General features: G+C 47.0%; 1 protein-coding gene across 1 annotated transcript in view; it reads right to left on the reverse strand.

Annotated features, from left to right (window-relative positions):
* Positions 1–743: 743 nt before the first annotated feature.
* The window catches only part of LOC138580813 (long neurotoxin 1-like), a 261,591-nt gene continuing 237,479 nt past the window's right edge, over positions 744–24,855 (reverse strand). The window contains exon 4 of the mRNA XM_069651666.1: positions 744–1,010. Coding sequence (XP_069507767.1) covers positions 901–1,010 — 110 coding nt within the window. The 3' untranslated portion in view covers positions 744–900. The remainder of the gene's footprint in view (positions 1,011–24,855) is intronic.

Here is a 24,855-nt window from a genome sequence, read left to right on the forward strand (position 1 = left end):
TGGAATCTGGACAGACTGCTAGCCAACTGCATCTTCAAGGACTTGAATTGATCCAGCCACATCCGTGTTAGAGTGATAAGATTGTTAGACTTCACCAATGGGAGACTTCCTGGATAAACTACAAGCTTGTCAGCCTACAGACAGATTGATTGGAATGTGGACCTTCGCCCAATCATCTGAAAACATCATACATATCCTTTTTGAAAAAACATTCAAGCATTTTTTCTGAGGAACAAGTAAACATCACCACTATTCATTTGAAACATTTCCATTCCTATAATTGTGGACAAAATCAAAAAATAGGGTTAAATTTGCCAATTTTGCTTTGATGGTGGAAATTTCAACCACCCTCAATCCTGATATCTACGAAAGCTAAACTGCAACTACTACTAGGAATGAGGTGTGAGGGCCTTAAAACCCCAAAGACTGTGAGAGATGTTTTGCTTTCGTGCAGGAAGGCAGCACCTAAGGAAGGGAAGGAAAGGACGTAGGACCATGGTTCTACAGGGATTGCTTTATTAGCTTGTGTTGAATTTCAATGTGACAACCTTAGATAAACACTCTTCTAGTTTTCTATGGTTACAATAAAGACCCCTGAGCCCTATGTTCTTTTCTCCAGTCCTCTGTTGACCCCGCAGCCCAGACAAGAGATAAAGTACCTCCTGCTTCAGAGAAACAGATACAATCACTGCAGAGATATTGACATTCACTCCCTACAAGGAGAAGCAGAAGCCTTGCAGAAATACAATCTATACATTTAATACAATTATATATGAAAAGTCAACTTGAATACAGCCTTAGTGGAGGGTCACCACATTTCCTTGAAAGTCACAGAGTACTCTTCAAGGGTTTGTTGGAAAAGACCTTTAGTTTGCCATTGGGGGGGGAGGACCGGTGGGATCACTCCCTTTGGTTGCAGAAATCGGTGCTGCAGCAAGAACTCCGGTGTTGAAATTTCTTTTGGATGATTCTGCAGTGTTCTTCGGTGGTGCAACCGCCCGTCGGCCGGCCTACAGGTAATGAAAAAGAAGCTATATAAAAATCTAAATTCATTGGATTAGGGGCGGTTAATTGCCTTTTAGATGGCAAATTGGCCCTTTTCAATTCTAGATTCCACTATTTTAGTTTCATTTATCGTTGTCCTGCAACCAAACATCACATGGGCACAAGACACTTGGAATAGTTGTGCTTAAGTGATCGCTTTGAAGTCATCCCATAAAACTTCCAATTAAAACAATCTGAAACATTTGCATTGGTGAAAAATATGTGTAAGCCAATTTATATTGGCCATTCATACTGCCTTAATTAAAATATTAACTGTCCTTTCTGCGACTGGTTTTTATCATCCATAGGAATGTACCTCGGCTTATTGAACTAGGCAGGATGAAATGTTGAGATATCCAATTGTGAGTTGAAACTGAAATTTGTATCTTTTTCATACATGTCTCTGCTACAGGTAGATTTAACCATCTGAGGTATACTGGATAATACACATTTGAACAAGGCAGGCAGAGGGCATAGACATTTGTTCAAAGCTCATGCACTCCTGGAACTCACCAAGGAAAATTCTGCTATAGGTTTTTGACTTTTATTCAAGCATTAAGGAAAAGTAATAAGGGCACCCAAATAAAGTCAGCCACGAAACACGACCAAACAAAGGTAGACATGTGGTCCATATCACCACCTCCATGTATCCCTGCACACGTAAACAGCAGATCCTATAATTCAAGGGTGCCACTGTGGGTTACTATTCTTCTACCGTGCATACTGCATAGTTAAAGTCCTAGAGACATTTGGGATCATAAAGACTAGATCTGCTGGTGGTGGACTGGATATTGAGAGCACTGGGTCCTCCATAGCACTGCTAGCCAGCATGACCATGTACAAGTCTCGTAAATGCTGACTGTGACTACATATATGCCAGTATTAAAACTGTAAAACACTTGAATGTTGGTGCCCACAATATATTCTAGCATGCAACTGTAAAATTACCGAAACAAGATATGAAAGCATAGCTCTGTAAAAAACTTGTTGATGTAGATTGGGCCCAATTATATGCCCAACTATATGCCAGCATGCTACTCCCCTCCCCCCATACACGCAAACATTTACTCTGTCACCCACTCAGCCACTCATACACAAACACTTAGGCACAGTGACTTACCTACTAAGGCACCAGTGAACTCATTATAACAGTCAAAGACACACAGACTATAAGGTCAGACTGGAATGTCTGCGGAAGCTGCTGAATCCCACAGACCCAAAATGGCGTGTCGCTCAACTGGCCAGCAGACAGCTGAGACCAGAGGGAAAGGGGAAGTAGATAAAAAGTAAAAAAGGTCTTCATACTCATTACTTATACTCTGAAGGGTATCTGCATGTGCGAGAAAAGATAAGCACATGTGCGTGCTTTAGTTCTGCAATCACATCCCCTGTACCTTTTCCCCTTCTCATAAAGACAAGACTCAATACTTGAGGTTTCCTCTGCTAGCATCAAAAAGAAAATGCTTAGTTTCCAGCTAGAGTTGGTCTAGATACTTAGCACTGGAGATTGGTTCCAAACCAGACTCATGTCTCTGCTTGTGCTCAAATGTACCAAGAAGAATTCTTGCTTGGAGCTCAATTTAATCTAACAAACATTTTACACAAACTTCTAATAAGAAGTGTTCATCAGTTCTTTTTGGCTGAAGCTACTGTGGGTGGTCAGAAATGCGAGGCTGACAACTTGGTAAAGGTTTTTCATAAGTAGCCATTTTATTAAAGTATAAGGGTGAGATAAACACCTCACTTTCCCTAACCTGACGAGGATTTCCCTACCTATAAAATTAAGACTAAACGAAAAAACTCAAGCATCAAAAGGTATCTGTCCCTCACACTAGTACATATAACAAGAGCAGACAGGGATGTATATGGCTGCTCAGGTTCAACAAAAATAGCAATTATATTCAAATGCAAATGCAAACTCTGTAAATAAATATCCTTGTAACCACAATCAGATCCCCCTCTCCAAGTTTAAAGCAGGATTTTCTAAATATAAGTTCTGATTAGCAAAAGTTATTTTCAATGGTCAAATTCCACTTCAAGGTTAAGCCAAGTTCCTTTCACCATCCAAGTGCTGGTTCACTTGACATTGGAATTATCTTAGGGTTAAACAAAGTTAATCTCTCTGCAAATTAAGTTTCCACAAGCTCCAGTCTATCATGCAATAAGTCATTGTTTCATCTTTCCAATTAACATTTTAATAGAACTTCTCTTCTTTGGAAAGACAACTACTTCATAACATTTCTTCATAAACACAACAATGTGTTCGTCAGGATGGTTTTTACCACAGTTCAACAAACAACTTTAGTGGTCTTGCCACTTTCTTTCCACCACTACCTTCCATCATAATGTAGTACCTAAATGTCTTCTTCCTGTTTCACTAACCAGCCAGGACTCCTGCTACACTCTCCTGCCAGGGTAAAAACAACTGCAAGTACTCTGTGATGAGTTTAACTTCAAGCATTAGCAAATTCTTTAACTTTCAGCAACTTTGAGATTCACAACTTCTTCTATACGGATACAACACCCATTGATGTTGTTTTATTCCACAATATTGCCCCCTCCACACCTTCAGTTTGGCAATGTTGGGTGTAGCTTGGCTTTAATATTTCACACTCTTGGCTTTGGCAATGATAGTTGAATGTTACCCTCTCTGGGTTTTGGCAATGTGGGATACAGTTTGGTTTTAATCTTGCCCCCCCCCTCTTGGCTTTGGCCATGATAGTTATAAACCTCTTCCTATTGACTCCTCTTTACATATGGATAGCAGCAAATATGTTTTCTTTCATTAGTTCAGCGTTCAAAACAATTACACGCAGCATGCATTGTCTCACTGAGCATTCTGGGTCACCAATTATAGGCCAACTCACCGGTCTCTTCTTGCGCATCCATTTAATCTGCTGATGTTGTGACCTCTTTAGTCTTCAAGGTCAGAGCCTTTGACAGCTCTGGTTAAGTTCCATGAGTCCTGCGTCTCTCACGAAAGGAGCCTGCTTTGCTCCTGGCATTCTCCGATGCTTGCCAGCCACCGGAGGGGAGAAAATAATCTCAGGAGGATAGCTCAGGGGCAACGTGTGTGCTTTGGAAGGAAGACAACACAGAGCAACACAGGTTCGATCCCCGGGTCTGCGCTTAGAAACCTCTGGGTATTAAGCGTGTTATGAATAGCCAATCATAAAATGCAACTGAAAGCTTCTTTCTTCATTAGGGTAGCCTGTCACCTCAGCGCCTCCCGCTTTGTGACCTCTGCAGCTTCAGCTTTTCAATCCTGCAACTCTCTATGCATCATTTCCCACTATGTAAACAGCGGTGGTCCCGGCCTCTTCATTTCTCTACTTTGGCTGCATGCACGGCTGCTAGCTGCTTCTCCAACTACTTATGCCACGGCTTCCACCATGATTTATAATGGCCTGCACCTGAAGTGGCTTTAAATAATGAAAAATCCCATTCAGGTATCGACCATTAGAAACACTAGACTGCACATTGCAGTTCTGTGCTTCCAAGCCACCCTCTTTCTCATCCCAGTACCAAGGTAATTATGGGACTAAGTCCCTAATGTTTGGGCTTCTTTTTATTTTAAAGTTCTCAGTTTTACAATAGGCCATCAGGGAAATGGGTTAGTGTGTCTTCCCAATTTTCCTGTCCAAAATCGCTTCCCATGTGATCCTCCCGCAGAACACTGCCCCCAGTGTCACAATCAATAAGCATCTGCCTTTCCCTGGCCACATGAGGCCTGGGTCTTTGCGATAATCCCTTCAGATTCATCACACTACATTGGTTCAGCTTCAGCGAAGGCTTGGCAGGTCAATTTAACTTGCTTGTGAATCCTTTGAAGTCTCTGCACTTTCTGACCAATAGACAAGTAAAAATGTCTCCCGGATCTTGCTTTTGTCGCTGCGTTGCACACAGCGAAGATCTGCAGCTAGAATAACAGCGCGGCCTGCATTCTGACAGTTGCTACACAAACCCTAAAACTAGGGTGAAAACCTGCCAACGGATACTCATGCACATTTCAATACACACTTTGAACAAAGTGCGCACTTTGAACAAAGTAAACCTGACGCTTTCTGGTTGCCAGGAAAGATGAAAGGAGCTGAGCGCTGGGACCTTTCTTCTAACTCGCAAGTGCTCGAGCTCCAGAAATTAAAAACGATTACCGGAACTCCAGGCCGAACCAAAAACGCAAAATGCTGGTGTGGGACAGTTTTTTTTGTCAAAGTCGAACACTTGGGGGGGGCGCTCGAGAGCCCGAGCAAGATGGCTGCTTGCTGAGGGAGCTCTGTCGCCCCCCGCATTAACGGGGGAAAGATGAGGCAGAACCTCCTGAAGAAGGCTATGGCGCAGCAAAGGGCGCAAAACGGCTGATCCACTGAGCCTGCTTCTGCCGGTTACCGTGGCTGCACTGGTTGAGGGAACGCAGTCCCTCCAGTGTTCCGAGGTGGTCGATGGGGGACTCCCGGTGGGAAAGACACGGAATCCAGGCGAGACACACCAACGGCACTGGGGGGTCTCCTGGGCCACTGAGCCGCACCGCTGTCCTACGCCTACATGCCCGGCGGGGCGGGCATAGTTCTGGAGGCAGACCCCGCGTGGAGGAGACAGACCACTGGCAGCGGGTCGGCGGGAGAGACGGCCCCATCCACGGACAGCGCCAGATGAAGAGTGCACCCTCCTGCTTTCACTGACGCCGCGCCGGGCCCCTTAGTGTGCACAAGTAAGTGGGTGCCTGGACGGGGGCATTGCTGTGCTACATTCTGCTGGCTGCATCGGCCCGCAAGGCGACTATGGGTGGGCGGGGAGCACAGTGAGGCTCGTGCCGGCGCTTTCTGGCGTACTATGACTACCACTGCCAGCGGCTCCTCAGTGCGTCCCTGAGAACACCAATGGCCCGCAAGAAGGTCCATAACACTGTGCCACGGGCGGATAGCGCATAGAAAAACATTGCTTGGGCAAATTAGTGCTTGGGGGCACACCGCTTAGGCCAGGACTTGGCTACACCGTATTGTGGGCAGGCGGTAAAAGAGGAACCATTTCAAGAGCGTGAATCAGAAGGTGGATCCCAGCCTGCCTACCACCGCGAACCACCCGACATGCGACACTGGCCCCGAACCATGGCTAACAACAGCAGGCACGAGGCAGGGCTGCCTGCTTTCACCCTCGTTATACGCTCTATCGATCGAACCCCTCGCAATTAGGCTGCGCATAGACCCAAATTGGGAGGGCACAACACATGGGCGCGAGGAGCACAGAGTTTCGCTATATGCGGAGGACCTCCTGCTATATATCAGTAGAACTCGGGACACCCTGCCCTACATCCATTCCCTGCTCCAGGACATTGGCCCAATGGTAGGCTACAAGGTAAACTGGTGCAAGTCAGAGGTGATGCCCCTGCGAGTGGACGTACCTTGGGACCCGGGAGGGGTGGCTCTGTTTGCTTTCCAGCTACCGTCCTTTAAATACTTAGGAATACGTATCAGCGCATCCATCGCTGATCTTCACGACCTAAACTACCCTCCTGCCCTCCGCAGCATCATCTTGGATTTGGAGAGGTGGAGCGCGGTGGCTCTCTCCCTCACTGGGAGAATAAACACTCTTCAAATGAACTCCTACCCCAAGCTAATATACATTGCTATGATGCTCCCAATTTGCCATGCCCCTGAGATCCGGAGGGAGTTGGACGTGGCGGTCTCAAAATGTATCTGCCGAGGAAGTAAGGCCTTCCTCCGTCTCTCAATTTTACAAGCGGCCAAAATCAACAGGGGACTCGCCGCCCCCTCTTTGGCCTACTACCAGGCGGCCCAAATTGTCTGGGTGAAGCGCTGGCTGAAGGAGTATGACGACTCCAGCTGGCGGGCGATGGAAATAGCAGAGATGGCTGGTAGAAATAATGTCCACTCCACCAAAGGGAGCCACGCAAAGTCTCAGGGCGCACTCGACTATCGGCCCAGCCCTCCTACAATGGCATAGGGGTATCAGTATTAGCGTATGGGGCACAGCATATTATACATCAGAATCAGAAGAACAGGTGGGCCAACATTGTGGATATTATGGAGGATGACCATGAAATGATGAGTTTCCAAGAGGCACGCAATATCCTCAGTCTGGGAGAGGGGGACTGCCTCTGTTATCGCACAGTTCAAGCTGTAGTGCTTAAATGTACAACAAAGGGCCCACACCAGCAGCTGCCCGCGCCATGCGAGAGGGAAATGGAGCGAAACCAGGAAACATTTCCGAAAATTAAGTCCTTCTCCACCATGCCCATAGCGGATAATAAGAGTCACACTCAAGCTCTGGCGATGCTGTGGTCAGAGGATTTAGAGATACCAATAACAAGCTCAGACATTCTAGATAGCTACGCCGCAATTCCAGTAATATCTGTAAGTCTTAGGAACAGGGAGACACAGTTCAACATCATTCATAGAGTGTACTATACTCCGATTAAGCTATACAAAATGGGTCTCCAACGGTCCGGGGCATGCTGGTGGGGGTGTTTGGGTGTGGGGTCGATTGGTCACGTACTATGGCCAGTGGTTGAAGTGTACAAAAGGAAGCAGTGGAACTATTTTCCTGCAGGCCTGCACCCACTCCCCACAAACCCCATCACTACGCCCCCTCCCACACACAATACAAACCCCCCAAACACTTACACCTGCTGTTTAAGGGAACGTTCCAAGTGCAAGCTGCAACGTCTTCCTACACTTATATTTTAAAACGAAACCATTCCGGAACGATTTCTTTTTAAAATAAAAGTATAGGAGCTGTAAAACGTAATTTAAAAAAGTAGAGGAGCACCGCTCCCAACCGTTCCAGCTCACTTCGACCACTGACTATGGCTCTGTCCTAAGCTCACACAATTCTGGTGCAAAATCCACCAACGACTTCTCGAGATTGGAGGGGCGGACATGGCATGAAAACCCGCGACCATCCTTCTGGGCTTGGGAGACACGGAGTGGCTAACACGCAAGGTTCTGCACTTGCTCCTGTTCACAGCGTGCAAACTGCTCCTTACGCACTGGAAAGCCTCTACTCCACCTTCCCTCAAGGAACGGAGAGTGGTGCTCTCCAAGGCTTGTGGGTAAGAACGTGCGGCCTACAGGAGACTAATGGGCCATGACACTGTCAGGAGTGATACATTCTGGAATCTGGTTGATCCGTATGTATGATGAGATGTGACCTACCCAGGGCCCAGGGCCTTGACCGTATCTACCTCTACATTTGTTTGATGTATATCCCATGTATCAAGTCCTTTGGCGATTTGCTGGACCAAAGCCTACGTAGACTTCAGAACTGCCTAAAGTCACTTAATAGTACTCCTATCGCATCTCTCATTGCTGTTTTATATTATCCTAATGGGGATTTGTCTGGAGCACGCACGGGGGAATGGGGGTTTCGTGGGAGTTTGTCCTATATAGTATGTTTGCTCTATGGACGTTGCACAAGTGGTTACTCCTACTGTATGGTTTGATGCACTCCAGTGTGTGAATGTTATGTATTGCTGTAACCGTGGAAAAACTTATCAATAAAAAGAGATTACAACAAAAAAAAAAGTGGAACACTTTTTTGGCCAATGTGGGCCAGTTTGATGAATTACTTCACTATGCGGTTAGTAGTTTTAACCAGTATTGTTGAATGAATATTCTTTAAAATGGACAATTGGCATCACGTTTTTATCAACAAAAAAAAACCCTTGGGTACTATTCAAACAGTTTCACAAAAGGAATGAATAGCCAATTGCAACTGTGGGCCCCTTTTCCATTGGTGCCCGAGACAATTGTATGGCCCAGTGCGGCCCTGGCCATAACTACCAATTTGGTTCTACGTGTATTGCCTAAAAGAACTTAAAAGAGCAGTCTCGCAAATTTACACTGAAGTCTCTCTCAAACTGAATTCAATAGACAAAGAGAGTTCTTAGCTTCCTCTGGCTCCTCTGCTGCCGCCCCTAACCTCCCTGAATTCCTGCGTTATAATCTATCGCCGCCTTCAGGAGATTTCTTCCTGATACTAAGATAAACCTTAGGCCCAACAAATATGAGTCTGGGAAAAACTGGACTTCACTGCTGGCAAGTTTACAATGAAAGGCAGTTTAGAACGTTCACCAACTGACCTTTCTCCCTCTCCAGACCAATCAGAACGCTGGCTCCCGTCCACCATCTTGGCCTGGGAATGTTCCCTGACTCTGAATACAAAGAATGGAGGACTGCCAGCAACACACAGAAGATTCATAAATAAACAGAAAAATAGATACATACCAAAACTCATTCCCCGGCCTTCATGTCTCTGTGCCTCTGTCCCATATGCTCACAAGGCCTAACCTCTGCCTAACTTCCAAATCAGGATCTGACACAGACACACACACAAACACATTGCATAACATTGAAAATATTCATGCACGCACCCATACGCTTTAAACAGTGTATATTTCCGCACATTGATCTCGCCTTCGCTTGTCCCTCAGTCTGGGGGCCCTAAGGAGGCCGGGCTACTGTTCCACAGACAGTAACAGATCCCAGGAACACGTGTGGGGGCCCAGAGAGCGGTAGGCACGCAGCACTCAGCTCTCCTCCCATACCAGTGCAATTTACCTGATAAACTAAGGAGGCGGCAAGGGGCGTTTATGAGGGGCACACCGGGGGAGATTCCCGTTTCACTCCACTACTGCCCTGCCAAATGATTTCTCCCAGGCTATTGTCATGTGGTATAGTTCAGTTTACTCGATGGGCTGCCAGTAAACACATATACGCACAGCTTAGCGTGCAACTTGCTATAAGGAAACCAGGTGTCGCATATATGGCTTCCGAGGATTGATATCGCTAAGAATGGGCCGACTTTACACATACCCATGCTACGCCTGTCGCATTGCCTCTGCAAATGCGCGATGCAAGTAAACATGAGAAAATGGCGTCTGCATGTACATGCAGAACAGATCCCGACTCTCTGATGATCTGTGACCTTTGCATAATAGCAATCAGTGCAGCATTGTTACAGATACAGTCTCCTTCCTAAAGTAGACTTCTGCTCCGGCTCGCTTATAAGTGGTCTGTGACATTATTCATTTAATATAATCACTACCTTAAAGGTCGCCTCTATCTTTGAACAATCAAACCTTCCTTTTCAGGAATCTAGGCTTGCGTTCAATGGCTGCCCCACAGCAGTACATTGTTGCAGTTATTTGTATTGGAGATGTTCATTTTCACACCAGGGCAAATGTTGCTGCTGTATGCGGCTGCAGTGCACATTTAATGTATTAGACGCCCTGCTTTGTTGTAGGGCGCTGACCATCAGCACTAGCAGCATGGTGTGGGGTCATGGGAGTTGTAGTCCAAAACATCAAAGAGCCACCGACTGCAGATCCCTGATATATGGCGTGACCCTTAATCTGTGGCAGCAACAAATCTAAGGTGTTTCTACCGAAGTGATGACGCCATCTCACTTTCTATGTGTTCATTTTCTGCTGGTTGTCTCCAAAACCTAAACATTTACAGGTTTCAAATTTAGGGTGCCAACTGTCTGGTAATTTATGCGACTGTCCCGAATAGATGTCCTTTGTCCCGCGTACAGCATGCAACCTGCCTGCACAGCCGAAAGTCATGACTTTGCTTGTCCACAGGATCAGCTGTTCACAGCCTTCCTAAAGCGTGGGGCCCAGCCTGGATGACCCGATTGACTCTTTTTGGATTTCGCTTGTTGGGTGGCACTTTAACATCACCTATAAGTCAAACCAATTGCATTGGAGTAGAGATAGGAGGAAGAGATGTGAAGAAGGACACACATCTGTTGGGTGTTTTAATTATTATTTATTTATTGTAATTTGTGTAGCGCGCCACTCGCTTGTAGGCCTCTGGACACACACAGAATGTAGACAGGACAAACAACAAATCAGGGGGGGCAAGAGGGTGGCAGGTCCATCTGCAGTGCTTTAAGATTGGCATGTGATGTACCCAGCAATAGACTATTGCAATAGTCTAGGCGGGAATTCATAAGAGTGGTGGCCAAAAGGGAGATGTTGCTGAAGGAAATGTAGGGGTGGATATAGTTAAGCAGTTTGGTAATGTAGCCTCAGGATGCACGGACATGGGCAACATGGGGCTTCATGGAGAGCTCGGCGTCAAGAGTGAGCGCCAGCGTTTTTACACTGCTGGCAACTGTAATTCAGCTGCCCGCGATGGTAAAGGATTTGTAATCAGTGTGTAGTTTTTTAAGTCATTGAGAGGAGGCCAAAATCAGGATCTCAGTTTTATCTGTGTCAAGGGAAAGTGAATTTGCCATCATCCAGGTCTGGATAGCATCGTAGAATTAAATGATCGGTAGCAGAGGCATAGACAGGGTAAGTCCTGAGCAGGCAAGGCCCACCCAAAATATGTAAATGCCCACTCGACAGCTCTGTGTGGGAATTTACAGATGTTAATGTCGCTGTGGTGGGCCCAACTATGTTACCTTCAGGCCCCGCTTGTTAGACAATCCTTGCTATGCCTCTACACCCTGGGCATAAATGCCTGTCAGTTCCGGGACGTCCCTGGTGTCATCAGCGTAGTTGGTATACCGAACACCCAGGTCATCCAGGAGAGTGAGCAGGGGCATGATATAGACATTAAACAAGGAAGGGGAAATACAGGACCCCTGTGGGACCCCACAGGTGATGGCAGAGGGGTGGAGCTAATGCCATCAACAGCCACTCTGGCGGACCTGGGTCAGAGGAAGGAACAAATCCATTGGGTAGCGGAATCAGTGCAATGTGCATGATCCTGAAGCCTGGTTAAAAGTAGAGAGTGATCGATCAGATCGAAGGCCGCTGAGAGGTCCAGAAGCATGAGATGGGCGTTGTGGCCTTGGTCGATAATGCTGGCCAGATTAGCTTTGAGATCCAGCATGGCAGTTTCTGTGCCGTGCTTGGCTCTAAAACCAGATTGCCCTGGGTTAAGGATGTTGTGACATTCCAGGAACTCCGAAATTGTAAATAGTCCAAACAATCCCGGATGTTTAGCAGGAAGGGGACATTAGTTATGGGCTGGTAATGTTTAGAAGCGTAGGGGTCAAGATATTTTTTTTTTAGGAGCGGTGGGATGCAGGCTTGTTTGAGAGAAGAGGGAACAATACGCTTCCATGAATGATAAATTAACCAGTTTGGTGAACCAGGTGCCCAGGGCAGACATGCAGTCCTTGAAAATGTTTGCGGTACAGCTGTCTCCTTGGAAAGCAGTGTGTTTCAGATCGGCCATGATCTTAGAGATTTGGGCTTCGGAGCATTGTCTGAATTCAAATTGAGGGCAGGATTTTATGTTTTTCGTCGCAGTTGGATTGAGCGAAGGAGGCGACCCAGTCCTGTCGGTGCAAAGAGTGTGCCTCTTTGCCAGAATAGCATGTTGAAGGTCAGAGATTTTAGAGGAACAATCCTTGTGAATCAGTTTGCACAAGGCAGCATCTTTAAGGGGTGCTGGTTTACAAAGTGTTTTCCCCTCAAATTCTTAAGAAGCGAAAAGGGCTCCTTGGAGCTAGATTTGGCCGAGCAATTCTAGCGTTGAAACTTGCCTCAATGATTGCTACTTCAAAATGTAAGGCTGCATTCTTATATGAAAGGAGGGTATGGGAGGTGGGATGCTTCCGCCATTCCCTTTCCGCTGAACGTTTAAGGTGTCTCCGGGGCAGAATGTCTCCATTGAACCTGAGGTTTCTATTAGCTTCAAGATTAATTAGCTTAGGTTTTACTGGGGCAAGATCGGTTATAGCCTCATTAATGGTGGTGGTCAAATGGCTGGCAAGGTTGTCTGCGTTGGTGAAAGAGTCAAGAGGGGAAAGCCTAGCGACAAGACAATCAGCCATGATGTTTTTAATATTCCTGGTGGGTTCAAGAAGTCTTTGAACAGGATTATGTCTTAGAGGAATGGGAGAAAGAGAGATGATGGTGTCTACAAGAAGGTGATCAGACCAGGAGCAGGGTGACACTGTGATGTTATGAGCTGATACTTGATGAGTGAGAACCCAATCCAGGATGTGACACCCTTTATGAGTGGGGACATTGACCATTTGCGCAAATCCAATGGTACCCAGGGCCTCAAGGAGAGAAGCTGCGGGTTTGTTATGAGGATCATTAGCACAGAAGTTGAAATCCCCAAGAACTATCAAAGGGGAGTTGCGTTTGGAGATGTTATTGAGTAGATTGACAAACTGGTCTTCAAACAGAGGCATCTCTCTGTGGGGTTGGGGGGTGGGGGTAGATTGCAAGCATGGTAAGGGAAAAATGTGCATTCATTTTTATTTTGGCCAGCAGGCTTTCACAGCCTTCTGGAGAGTCATGTGTGACAACATGAAAATTAATGTTTTTGTTGAAGACAACAGCTACCCCCCAGCCCCCTTTGGCCTACATGATCAGCACGAGCGATCAGGAAATCTGGTGCGAGGGCCAGGGTGGCATTCATGGGTGTAGCTTCATTAAGCCAGGTTTCAGTAATAACCAGGACATCAGGTGGGTTCTCCATAAGTAAGTCCTGAATTTTGGTCCCATGGCGCATCAGTGAGCGTGTATTGAGAAGAGAGAGGCGCAGTGGGACTGTCGACTGGACATGTCTACCAGGGGTATGGGGGGCAGGCAGATGGACTATGGTGTCATTCAGTAAGGGGTTAGGTGAGGGTTCTTTAGTTGCGTGGTTGCCAGGGTAGAAGTCAGAGATGTACGGTATCCCTGGCTTTAGTGCGTGCTCTAGGCATTCACTAGGCTTGTAGCGTACAGGCACTGCATGAGCCGAATATGTATTCTGGATTCTTGAGAGTGTGAGCTCAGGTGAAACACTGTAAGGTGCATTTGAGGTACAAGAGGTTGGAGGTACAAGAGGTTGTGTGCATAGTCGTTGATCGTTTGCTGGTGCACGGAGCCCGACACAGATGGTCAAGGGGCTATGTGCTTCAAGAATTTCTGCTTGTTTCTTTTTATAGTTTTTCAGAATCGGTGGATGGCGTGCTATAGAGGAGGCACACAACCTGGCAGTGATATTGCGGATGCTAAGCCTGTTAAACATGGTCGTATAGACAGCACGGGGCGAGCAATGAAAATACCTGAAAGGACCTGAAAGGACGACGGCAAGTGGGCAGAGAGCACTCACCGCACTCTGGCCGCAAACCGGCATTAACCGGCGTTGCAAACGCTCACTGCAAACACGTCTTGCAAACGCGCTTGTGCTGACATGCCTCTGACATATTCTTAAGGACCCGGAATGCTGGGAAACGTAGTTCAAAGGAACTACACTGGTCTAATGCGAGCGTTTAGCTGATAGGATTAGGTGAAAGTAAAAATAAAGATATGCGCGGGGAGCGCACGATAGCCAGGATAACACAAGTTCAGCCATGGGAAATGGCAGAGCGTGACAATAACAGAGTACAATGCAGTCCTTACTGCTTGGAATACAAGAGCAATACACAAGTTACATTAATTGGCTAGCGTAAAAGAGCATGCACACAGGTACTGTTGCTAAGGAGGGTCGTTCTCACCACACACAGACATACATCTTTGGGTATTTTGGGTCATTTTGGGTCTTTATACCCACCCACTGACTGTTGACCCATTCCTAACCACCAACTGCCTCTCCCTGCCCAAAACACACCATCCAAAGATCTCTTTGAGGTAGCTCTAAAACACAATAAAATCAAACATGCTGTATAGGGTCTGCAAGTGTTATGCCTAAGCAGTCATGGGGGTTAATGGGTTAGCTGCATCTGCAAGTGAAATTCTGGGGTAATACAAATGTCTTAACTAAGTGTGTCTTCAACTACTTGATTGATAAGAAATGTGTATGCCCTTGAACCTGTTCCTAGTGTTGGGAAGGTGGGATGACCGAACCGGGCCCCGAGCACTTTCAGAAGGGGCAGAGGCCTGGAAGTGTGCAGTAGGGACTCAGCAGGGTACAGCGGGGAGAGGGGTGCTGACATGGGCTATAGTGCGGGGAGGGTGGTGTATGTTTTTGCTCTAGTGCACATGGGGAACCAAACGCCATCTTAGATAGTAGCAGCCATATTGAAATTGAAGCCTAGTTCTGTGCTGCAGCCAGGGCTGCGGCTCAAGCCACACACACATGAAAATACATGTATGCATGCGAGAATAGGGAATAGATTGTAGCGTGGGCACCGGTGAGAAAGGCCAGGTCTACAGAGACTCATAGACCCATCACTGTCTTATGTTGCAGCATTCACATCCCAGAAGGAATGTGCCCTGCAAAGCCACAAGGGGGTTGAGAGCTCTCTGCAAAAAGCAATCCCAAGGGAATGAGAGCACGAGTCTCTGACATTCCATGTCCCAGATCTAAGTAATAGTACTCAGATGCCCCCATCCCAAGACCCCCAGAATTCCAAGGTATCAGTCAGTCAGTCCCAGACCACCGACCATGAAACTGTTAAACCCCCAATCGATCAAGAAAGATCAGAAAGCAGGGACCAGTTGCCTCACCATATGTCACGTAATGTGTGCTGTGAGGTGCCGGGAGGGTTAAAAGAACATAGCCAAAATGGTGGTGGGGAGCTTTGGACGGGCAATGACATGTCTGGAATCGAGCTGTAGTCTGTTAGATGCAATGACCTCAAAGTATTCTCTTAGCCCCTGGCTGCAATACTGGTGCACATCAGGTGAGCGATAGAGCTTGCATTGTTTTTCTTTACATAATCACCAATCAATTGTAGCTTCATGTCTGATGACGCACACGGAGGAGCCCTCATGGAAGAAGATGGACAGAAGGGGCTGTGGCCAATAGCCTGGCATCCATTATCGAGCAGGTAGCCTATGTATGGGGTCTGACCAACCAGCCATTTGGATTTGTACATTATCTAATGTATGTCATTGATGCCGCTGTGTGCCTTCATGAAGTGTTGCTCATACTGATTTTGCCAGAATGTTCCATGGCAGCAGAGCACTTTGCTGTCACATCTTTATTTTTGTGGAAATAAACCTTGTTGTCCTTGCAAGAGGTGTGCTGGGCCTTTTTCCCCTAGAGGGTTGAATTGTTTCTAGTGGGGGCCTTGAGGGGTTTCTCTACACTAACACTAAAGTCCTGTTGAAAACAAGCACCGCTAATGCCTAGGTACGCACACAGTTGTCCAGTATTTATCCAAACTGGAGCTGGAGTGTTAAGTTATATGGTTCAGTGCCTGAATCGCAGACTGACCTCAAATTCCAGTTTCACCACTTAATCAAAGTGTGTGATGCTTGCCTTTTTTCTAATCTCACTTTTATCTGCAAAAATGGTGAGCCCCCAGAAATGATTTAGTTTGTATCTTGTGATTTTTTATAAAAACCCTCACTCATTCATGGATTGCTAGACTGCAACTTTGCTCCATATGTAATAACAGTGACCCTTCTTGTATAGCCCACCACCAACATGTTTGTTTCCTGGTTTGCTCACTGCAATGTTTTGTATTGTCATTTCCCTGCAACCCTGGAGTAACAAAGACTGATGACACTTCCCGTAATGTCATATTCTCTGATATCCGTTCTGATGATGTCAATACATATGAAAATTAGGGGGTTTGTATCACCTTTGCCACATTAAGCCTCCAAAATACTGGAGCCAACTGTAGGAAGACATTAGCAGATCAGTGCCCTGTATTCATAAGTATGTGCGTGTGTGTTTAAGTGTTAAAATGCTGTTTGCCACTAATGTTACCCAGTGCTTTAAGTGGGCCGGTGCTAGCCAGGGCAGAGAGCCAGCGGTATAAAAAAAACTGCTAATGAGCGAGTGCTCTCCTCGTCTCCCCTCTAACACTACTGATGATTTCTACAGTAGATAATGTTATGCAAAGTGCGCCATCGTGTGGCTAAAAAGTGAAGCGTGCATTGGTAGTGCATGCAGTCACATCTACTAGGGATGGCCCTGTTGCCGTTTTTGCCCACTCGCCCGCAAAGACTGCCACATCCGGTGATAGATAATAGGAGCTGGGCTGTTTTTTTGTTTCTTCTGGCCCAAGCCCACAGCGATTAACTGCTGCTAACGGCAGACAAACCAGGGTCCTCAGCAGCATGACTGGCGACCATTAACTTGTGTAGAGTGAAATACCAGCCTGCTGTGACAAGCTGGTCTGACCTCATCACACCATTGAGCACTCTGCTTTGTCTGCTGCTGGTCGCAGGTATTCAACCTGCAGGTATTCAACCTGATTTTCAATTTAGAAAAAAGACTACTTGGTAGTCTCATTTAATCCATTTTTTAAAGAGGTTGGAATACCTTGTTATGAAGACGAACAATACAGATAGTTTTTTGCCCTCACATCCCCAAGTCTCTCTTATTGGGTCAAGGTGGGTCACTAGCTTGCTCGTTCTTGCCAATTCGGTACCTCAGTTACGCTGCACCCCTTATGAAATTCGCCAATAGTCTCTACGTTTGAGTTGCAAGCAGGACCAGTGGGGCACAGGATGGGTTGGCTTTGATCAGAATGGGTGTGAGCTCCTGGGTAGTTGGAACAAAATAGGAAGGAGTAGGATGGGGGGCAGATATAGTGGAGGAAAATGTGCGCATACAGTAGAGGGACTCAAAGAGAGAGGTGAGGGCCAAGTGGAGGTCAAAGGAGATTTGCTCCATAGAGGAGGCCATGAGTAAAGCGACAGCTGGAAGAGAGGAGCTGGCCGCAGCAGACAGGGAGTCTGAGGGTTTGCTTAAACGTACGCTTAGAAAGCAGGCAAGCAGGAGCAGAGAGAGTGCCGGAGAGATCACAACATTGGAGGCAGTGGGTGATGTGAGGGGGGATCATAAGAAGATGACGCCCAGGGAACTGTAAAGAATGTTCTTGGAGTGGTAATGGCGGGAGGTCAGCAAATGGACCAAGCGCATGGATGCAGGATCAAGTTGATGGGCCGGGGAGATTTTTGGATGTGCTCAACAGAAAATTGTGTCCCCATTGGAATCCCCTGGATGCATAGTAGACGTGCATACTTTTGCAGTGGGCTCCTACCACACCAAGAAGAAAGCCCACATTAGAACATGTGACAGTAGAAATGACACCACTTGTAATTATTGTGCAGAAGATGTAATACCCACAATGTTCCTGTGCGAGTACAATAACAGGGGAGCAACCACCACTGAAATGTTGACAGATACACAATTATTTTAAAAAAATTATGTATAATACAGCGATTTTAAGACTTTGTATACAAATACACGTCAAAGAAAAGGGCAATCACCGTGTCACGTATGTTCACATATAAAGTTCAACGAATAAAAATGAATTCAGTTACAACTAGTTGCAATCATTAATTAACATATAAAATTCCAAAACGTTGTGAAGTGATAGATAAGGTACAGATCCTTCCCCTGCATGTAACAGTTCTAGATGTCCTCATTACCACAGCTTACAAGGTTCATGTTACCACTAGCTAGCCAACAGGTTCTGCAAAGACGTGCCAAACTTTCACACTACAACATCAAGTGCATTGTGGTTTCCAACCTGTCCCCACCACACAAGCTACATGTTCTTGCCAGTCTAGGTATCGTTATCCTAGCTCATATGACTTTCAATGATTCAGCAATATTAAAGTTGATCTTGATATAATCATGCAGTATTGTATTATTTGGAAATGTATACAGATAGGGAGGTAGACAAGTACGTTGGCCAAGGTGTTCAAGATACTGGCCACTGTTTATTTTGGTTAGCAGGTTAACAATGTTTTGCTCTCTATGTAAGTCATTGATTTCTTTTTTGTGGACAAGTTTGAAATCTTTCATAATTGAACTCTGTACCCTCAATGTTAAGGTCTGGAACCAACCCACTGGCTGTATTGTAAATACTTTTGACAACACTACCTCTAAGAAAGGTGGAATGTAACTCCTAGCCAACCACTATTTTTGATAGCAAAGAGGATTCTGTGTAATGACTAAGCTTCCAGTGATAGTTCAGAATATGTGAAACCAAAATGGAGCTAATTTCCCACATATTGAATTCTGCATATAGGTACTTAACAAAGAGATTTTGAGATAGTCTACTCAGTGTTTTTAAGCACTTACTTTCTAAGAGGTCCAATATCTTGCAACGATTGTGCCCAAATTTCGCAACCCTAGGTCGTAACGGGCCGTATGTTGGCTTTGTAAACTCTAAGTACTGCATTCACAGAATGAACCCCATCCTTCAGTGCAAAGGCCCTAAGTGCACCCAGTTGTTGAGTGGTGGTGATTTGGATCTTAGTTAACTGCGGAGTCCTGTTATCGATAACAACTCCCAAATATTGGGACTGAGAGACAACCTCAACCTTACTCCCATCCAATCCCCACGGATAGCTCTTACCACGCAGATCTTTATCCATGAGGAAAGTAATTATTTTAGTTTTACTGGTGTTCATTAATAATCCGCTATGGTCAGAGTATGGGCTCAGTAGGTTTTGCTGTGTAGTTCATCAGTGCAAGGTCATCTGCATATCCCAGCCATTGTGTATGTCTGTTACCTAGCTCAGGAGGATATACTCTGTCAGAAGTTAGGGGAGGAGGAAGATCTGCTTAAGAAATGTTGTAAAGGGTCGGGCCAATATGCACCTGTGTTTGAGGCCGACGATGCTTGGTATCCAGTCAGTGCCTGTACCCATTATTTTCAATGTGTAAACTAGGGTTTTTCTCCCCCCGCAGGACTCTCAAACTTAGGTGAGGCCCCACCACTGTGTACCTAATTCGCATACCGTTGTTTGTTCTGAAATGTGGTAACCTGTGCTTGCCGCTCTCTTCCTGTCTGCGTGCTCTCGCATTGTCTGTCCTCCCCCCACCCCCTCCTACTCCATGGTGCTCTCTATCTCGCCTATCTTCTCTAACTGCTTCTCTATTGACTATCCTGCTCTCCTCACTAAATCTGGTAGGAAAAAGTTTAAAAAGGACATCCTGGTCTCCAACCCAGGCCTCCCTATTGCTGACACCTACACTAGTGCCTGCTCTAAGGAAACTCTCACTGACATCCTCTTTTTCGTGCCTTCGCCTGACCTATGGACCCTTCATATGGTCTCCGTGCTCTCTCCTTTTTCCTCTTCTCCCATTAATGGTGGCACTCGTTGGGATGTCCTCTTGGCCTCCTTCCACTACTCTAAGGCCATCATTACTGTCTACGCTAATGGGACCGTCTTGGTCCAAGGCCCTCAGGCCAACCTTCACCTCTTTGATAGACGCTTCCCACGCCTCATCAACTTCCTTTCCTCTCCTGGTGTCCTCCCTCCTCTGTCCTCATCTACCTTGCCTCTACCCTCCCTCCCTGCCCCCTCTCATGCTCCTGGAGTGATCACTTTCTCCTATCCTCCCACCTCACCCTCCCTACCCCCCAGGCAAAGCCACCCTCATCATCGCCACCCACCTTCTCGGCCATCCGACCCATGAAGCGCGTGTCAGTTGAGGCTTTCGCTGCCACCTTCTCACCTCCCCCTCCCCCTTCGGCTGACTCCCACCCTGACACAGCCCTCTCCATGCTCCACTCTGCTATATCTGATACTCTTGATATCCTTGCCCCTGTCATGAGAATCCGCCTGAAGCCCAAAGCCAAATGTAACTCCTGGTATGACTCGGATCTCGTCACCCTTAAACGCAAGTGCATGGTGGCAGAGAGGAAATGGTGTGCTTCGTGTTCATCCTCTGACAAACTGGCCTGCCGCCTGCTCCAAAGGCAATACTGTCTCTCTGTTCTCATCAAGAAGAGAGCCCTTATCCAAGCCCGCATCTCTGCTGCATCTAACAACTCGGCTGAACTCTTTAAAATCTGCAAGGAGCTTGCCAACCCTGCTGCAGTCTCTACCTCTCCTGTCCCCTCCCAGGCCCTCTGCACAGCACTGGCCTCTCACTTCATCTCTAAAACTCAGGACATCCTGTCCTCACTCTCCTCCTATCACCTCCCTCCCTCTCTTCCCGGCTCTTCCTCTGGCCCTTCTGCAGCCACCCCTCCTCCCTCCTTCTCTGCCTTTCCCCTTTTTTCTGCTGACGAGGTCTCCAGACAAGTCCGATCTATGAAAGTCTCTTCTAAACAGGTTCACCCCTGTTCCTCCAAAACTATCAAGGACCACATCGACTCCCTGGCTCCCGCCCTGGCTGACTTTTGCAACCACTCCTTCGCCTCTGGAGTCTTCCCATCCCCCCTCAAGCACTCCCTTGTGCACCCTCTTCTTAAGAAACCCTCTTCCGACCCCTCCTGCCCGTCTAACTATCGCCCAATCTCCATCACTCCCTTCCTGGGCAAGCTCCTGGAGAAACTGGCCATCTCCCAGCTTAACCTCCATGCTGAATCTGTTGGTAGCCTTCATGACCATCAGTTTAGCTTCAGAGCTGCCAGAAGCACGGAAACTGCTCTCCTGAACATCCGTGAAGACTTGCTCTCCAACCTTGACTCTAACACTCCTTGTGTTCTCATTTTGCTCGATCTCTCTTCTGCCTTTGATACTGTCAACCATGCCATCCTGCTCAACCGTCTCCGTGATAACCTGGGTATCACTGGTCAGGCTCTGGCGTGGCTGACTTCTTTCCTTTCCAATCGACCCTCCCAGGTCCAACTTGGGTCCTTCCTCTCTGACGTCTTCTTCTCCACCTGTGGTGTTCCCCAGGGATCTAATCTCTCTCCCTGGCTTTTCAACCCGTATCTGTCACTCCTTGCCCACTGCATCGCCGCCCTCTGCCTCAACTTTCAGTGCTATGCGGACGATACCCAGCTCATTTTCAGGCTACCCTCGGCCTCCTCCTCTCCTTCCCTCATCTCTGTCTGTCTGTCTGCTATCCAGGAATGGTGTGCCGCCAATGACCTCTGCCTTAATGCCAGTAAGACTGAGATTCTACTCATTGGCGCACCTACTCCCTCCTTCCCTGCAGCTCTCTGGCCGGCCTCTCTTGGCCCTCTTCCTGCTCCTACCTGCAAGGCTAAAAACCTCGGGGTCATCTTCGACTCTACACTCTCCTTCTCTCCTCACAAATCTGACGTCTGTAAGAAGTCACACTACCAGCTGCACCTCCTCAGAGGTATTCTTCCCTTCCTCTCCTTCCCCCAGAAGCTCACTGTCTCCCGAGCCCTGGTTCTCTCAAAGCTGGACTACTGTAACAGCCTCTATCTTAATCTGCCTGCCTCCACTCTCTGCCCTCTGCAACTCATCGAGAACAGAACTGCGAGACTTGTCCTTGGCCTCAAGCCCAGGGAGCGTATCTCTCCAGGACTGAAATCTCTACACTGGCTCCCAGCGGCTGCGAGGATTAAGTTCAAAACCCTCTGCATTATCCACAAGGCCTTCTGGGGCCTGAGGCCAAAATAACTTCAACTCTCTCTTCCTAAATATCTTCCTTCCCGAGCCCTTCGCTCATCCGTCTCCAACTCCCTCAGGGTCAGCCGCTTCTCAAAGCAACGGGCTGGGGGTAGATCTCTCTCCGCGGCAGGGTCCTCCCTCTGGAACAGCCTTCCTGCCTCCCTGAAACTTGAGGAGAACCATCTCCGGTTCCGGAAGCACCTCAAAACCTTCCTCTTTGCTTCTGCCTTCTCTGTCCCTCTCCCCTGCTAAATTCTACACTGAAATTGCACTGAATCTGCAACTGGGCCACTCTCACCGACCTCGGTCCTGGGCCCAGTCACTCTCCACTTGCACTGCCTCCCTGGCATCCCCAGCACTGCGGGACTGTCTCTGTATCCCTACAGCCCCCCCTTCCCAGCACTTGTCTGCACTTACCTTGCACTTGCCACCAGCTGGCCCTATTTATTTATTTATTTTTATTCTACTTACTTGTACTGCACTTCCCCCTCCCCTTCCCCTTGCACTTTTCCCTTCCCCTACCCCTGCACTTGCGCGGTCTGAGAGATACCTGGCCTAGTAGGATCGTTGTCTGTCTTCCCCTTGTTCCCCCCTCCCTGCCTCGTCGCGCCTTGAAACACTTGTGTATAGGCGCGTTACAAATGCCATATCATATCATATCAAAACCTTACATTCACTTTGGTGTTCATGTGTAAGGCCCTAATCACAAGTAGCAGTCCCTGTGGTATGTTCCAGTTAATTAATTTGCACCAAAGCAGACCCCTCTGCACCGTTTAGAAAGCGGTTGAGGTCGATTTTACCGTGAACAAATGGTCGTAATGACCAAAAGTTCTAAAAATGCTACCACCAAAGGTACGAACACCAAAAGTTTGTACCTTTGGTGGTAGCATTGCAGGTGAGTATAATTAAAAAGAAAGACTGTGGGGGTGTCGCAACACCCTGCTCACTATACTGTGTGGTATAGTGAGCGGGGTGGTGCGAGGGCCACCTCCGCAACACACCCGTAAAAAAATAATAATAATAATAAAATGAAAAAAAAACGGGGGCTGCAGGGGTGTCACAGTATAGTGAGCGGGGGTTGTGGGGAACACCCCCTGCAGCCCCCGTAGTATGTGTGTGCACATGAGAAAGGTGCAAACTTTTGGTAGTTCGCACCTTTCTCATGCGAAAGTTCCGACCGCAACCAAATGCGCCGCGGTCGGATCACTCAGATTCGTAGAAAGCTGAGCTAAAATGGACAAAGTCAACAGTGGCCAATGCCCCAGGCAGATTGCATGATGGTCATTAACGTTAGTGTGTTATCGACAGTCCTGGAATTCTTGTCAAAGCCTATTTGATTCAATGATATGATGGAGTTAGCAGAGATCGAGATATTGAGCTCATCTAGGAACACGCGTCCAGCAGAGCAAGAATTCTATAATATTTTGGATCATCACGCGACCCCTTTTTATTAACAGGCACGATTATACTATTCATCCAGGACTCAGGCAATTGACCCGAAATGCTGATGGCCTGAAATAATCTATGTAGTACATATGTCCATCATACAGGGTTCTTTTTAAGAAGGACATTACACATGTGCTCCACACCTTGAACCCGGGACTGTTTTGTGCCACAACATCCCTTTCAAAGAGTGGCATCCAAAAATATAGTCTTTTATGGAGGTGCTATTCCCAGGGATCCTAGTGTATAGTTCCGGTGTGTTACTAGCATGCATGTGGCTGCATGTAGGACCAGTGTGTTACTGGCACAAAAGTCATTCAGCCATGATGATAAACTATCCAACCCCATCGAAGGCCTTTTTTGTCACTATTTATGAGGGTGGGTTCGATAGACTATGTTCCATAGATGTCTCCATTCTTAAATGCAGTGTCAGTGGGGATTTTAGCATTAAAATCGCCTAATACCATGAGCGGTATGTCAGTTGCATGTTCTTCAAATATTTTCCCTTGTACTGCTAGTATGGAGGCATGTTCTTGTCTATCTGGAGGATCATACACATTAATGAGCAATAAAGAGATAGCAATACCATCCAAAGGACACCACGTCAATATGCTGTCCAATACATATGTGGACCCGGTATTCAACTGAGTATGTTGTACCCGGCTAATGGCACTTAGTAATAGGCCACCTTTAGGTCTGCCCTTCGGGCCTATACAAGCAAGGGCTTGTGTTGCCTGCCTACCATCCAGTACCACTTGATCAGTCATCCATGTTTCTTGCAGTTCCACTAGGTTAAAATGGGCATGTTTAACAATTAGGCCATCCATGCCCGTACAATGTGTATAGCCTTGCATGTTCCATGATAGAATAGAGAAGAAGTTGGTAGGGTCGACACATGTTCCTCAGTTGCAAGACCGAGGGTAACCACTGCCAGCTGAGATTATCATATCTCCTCACCGCATCCGAGTCTCCCACTACAGTTTTCATACCGAGGCCATTACCATACCTCATTTCTATTTCATTTTGCTCAATGTCACCACCCACTGTGCACATGGGAGTATCATGAACTTGTAGTTGTCCCTCCATAGCATGTAGAGTGGGGCATGTGTTATTGCCCTTCAAATGAGGTCTGCAGCGTGCAGAGGTCCTGATTTTTG

Source organism: Ambystoma mexicanum, chromosome 3p (genome assembly GCF_040938575.1).
Source record: "Ambystoma mexicanum isolate Mex_15411 chromosome 3p, UKY_AmexF1_1, whole genome shotgun sequence".
NCBI classification, from domain to species: domain Eukaryota; kingdom Metazoa; phylum Chordata; class Amphibia; order Caudata; family Ambystomatidae; genus Ambystoma; species Ambystoma mexicanum.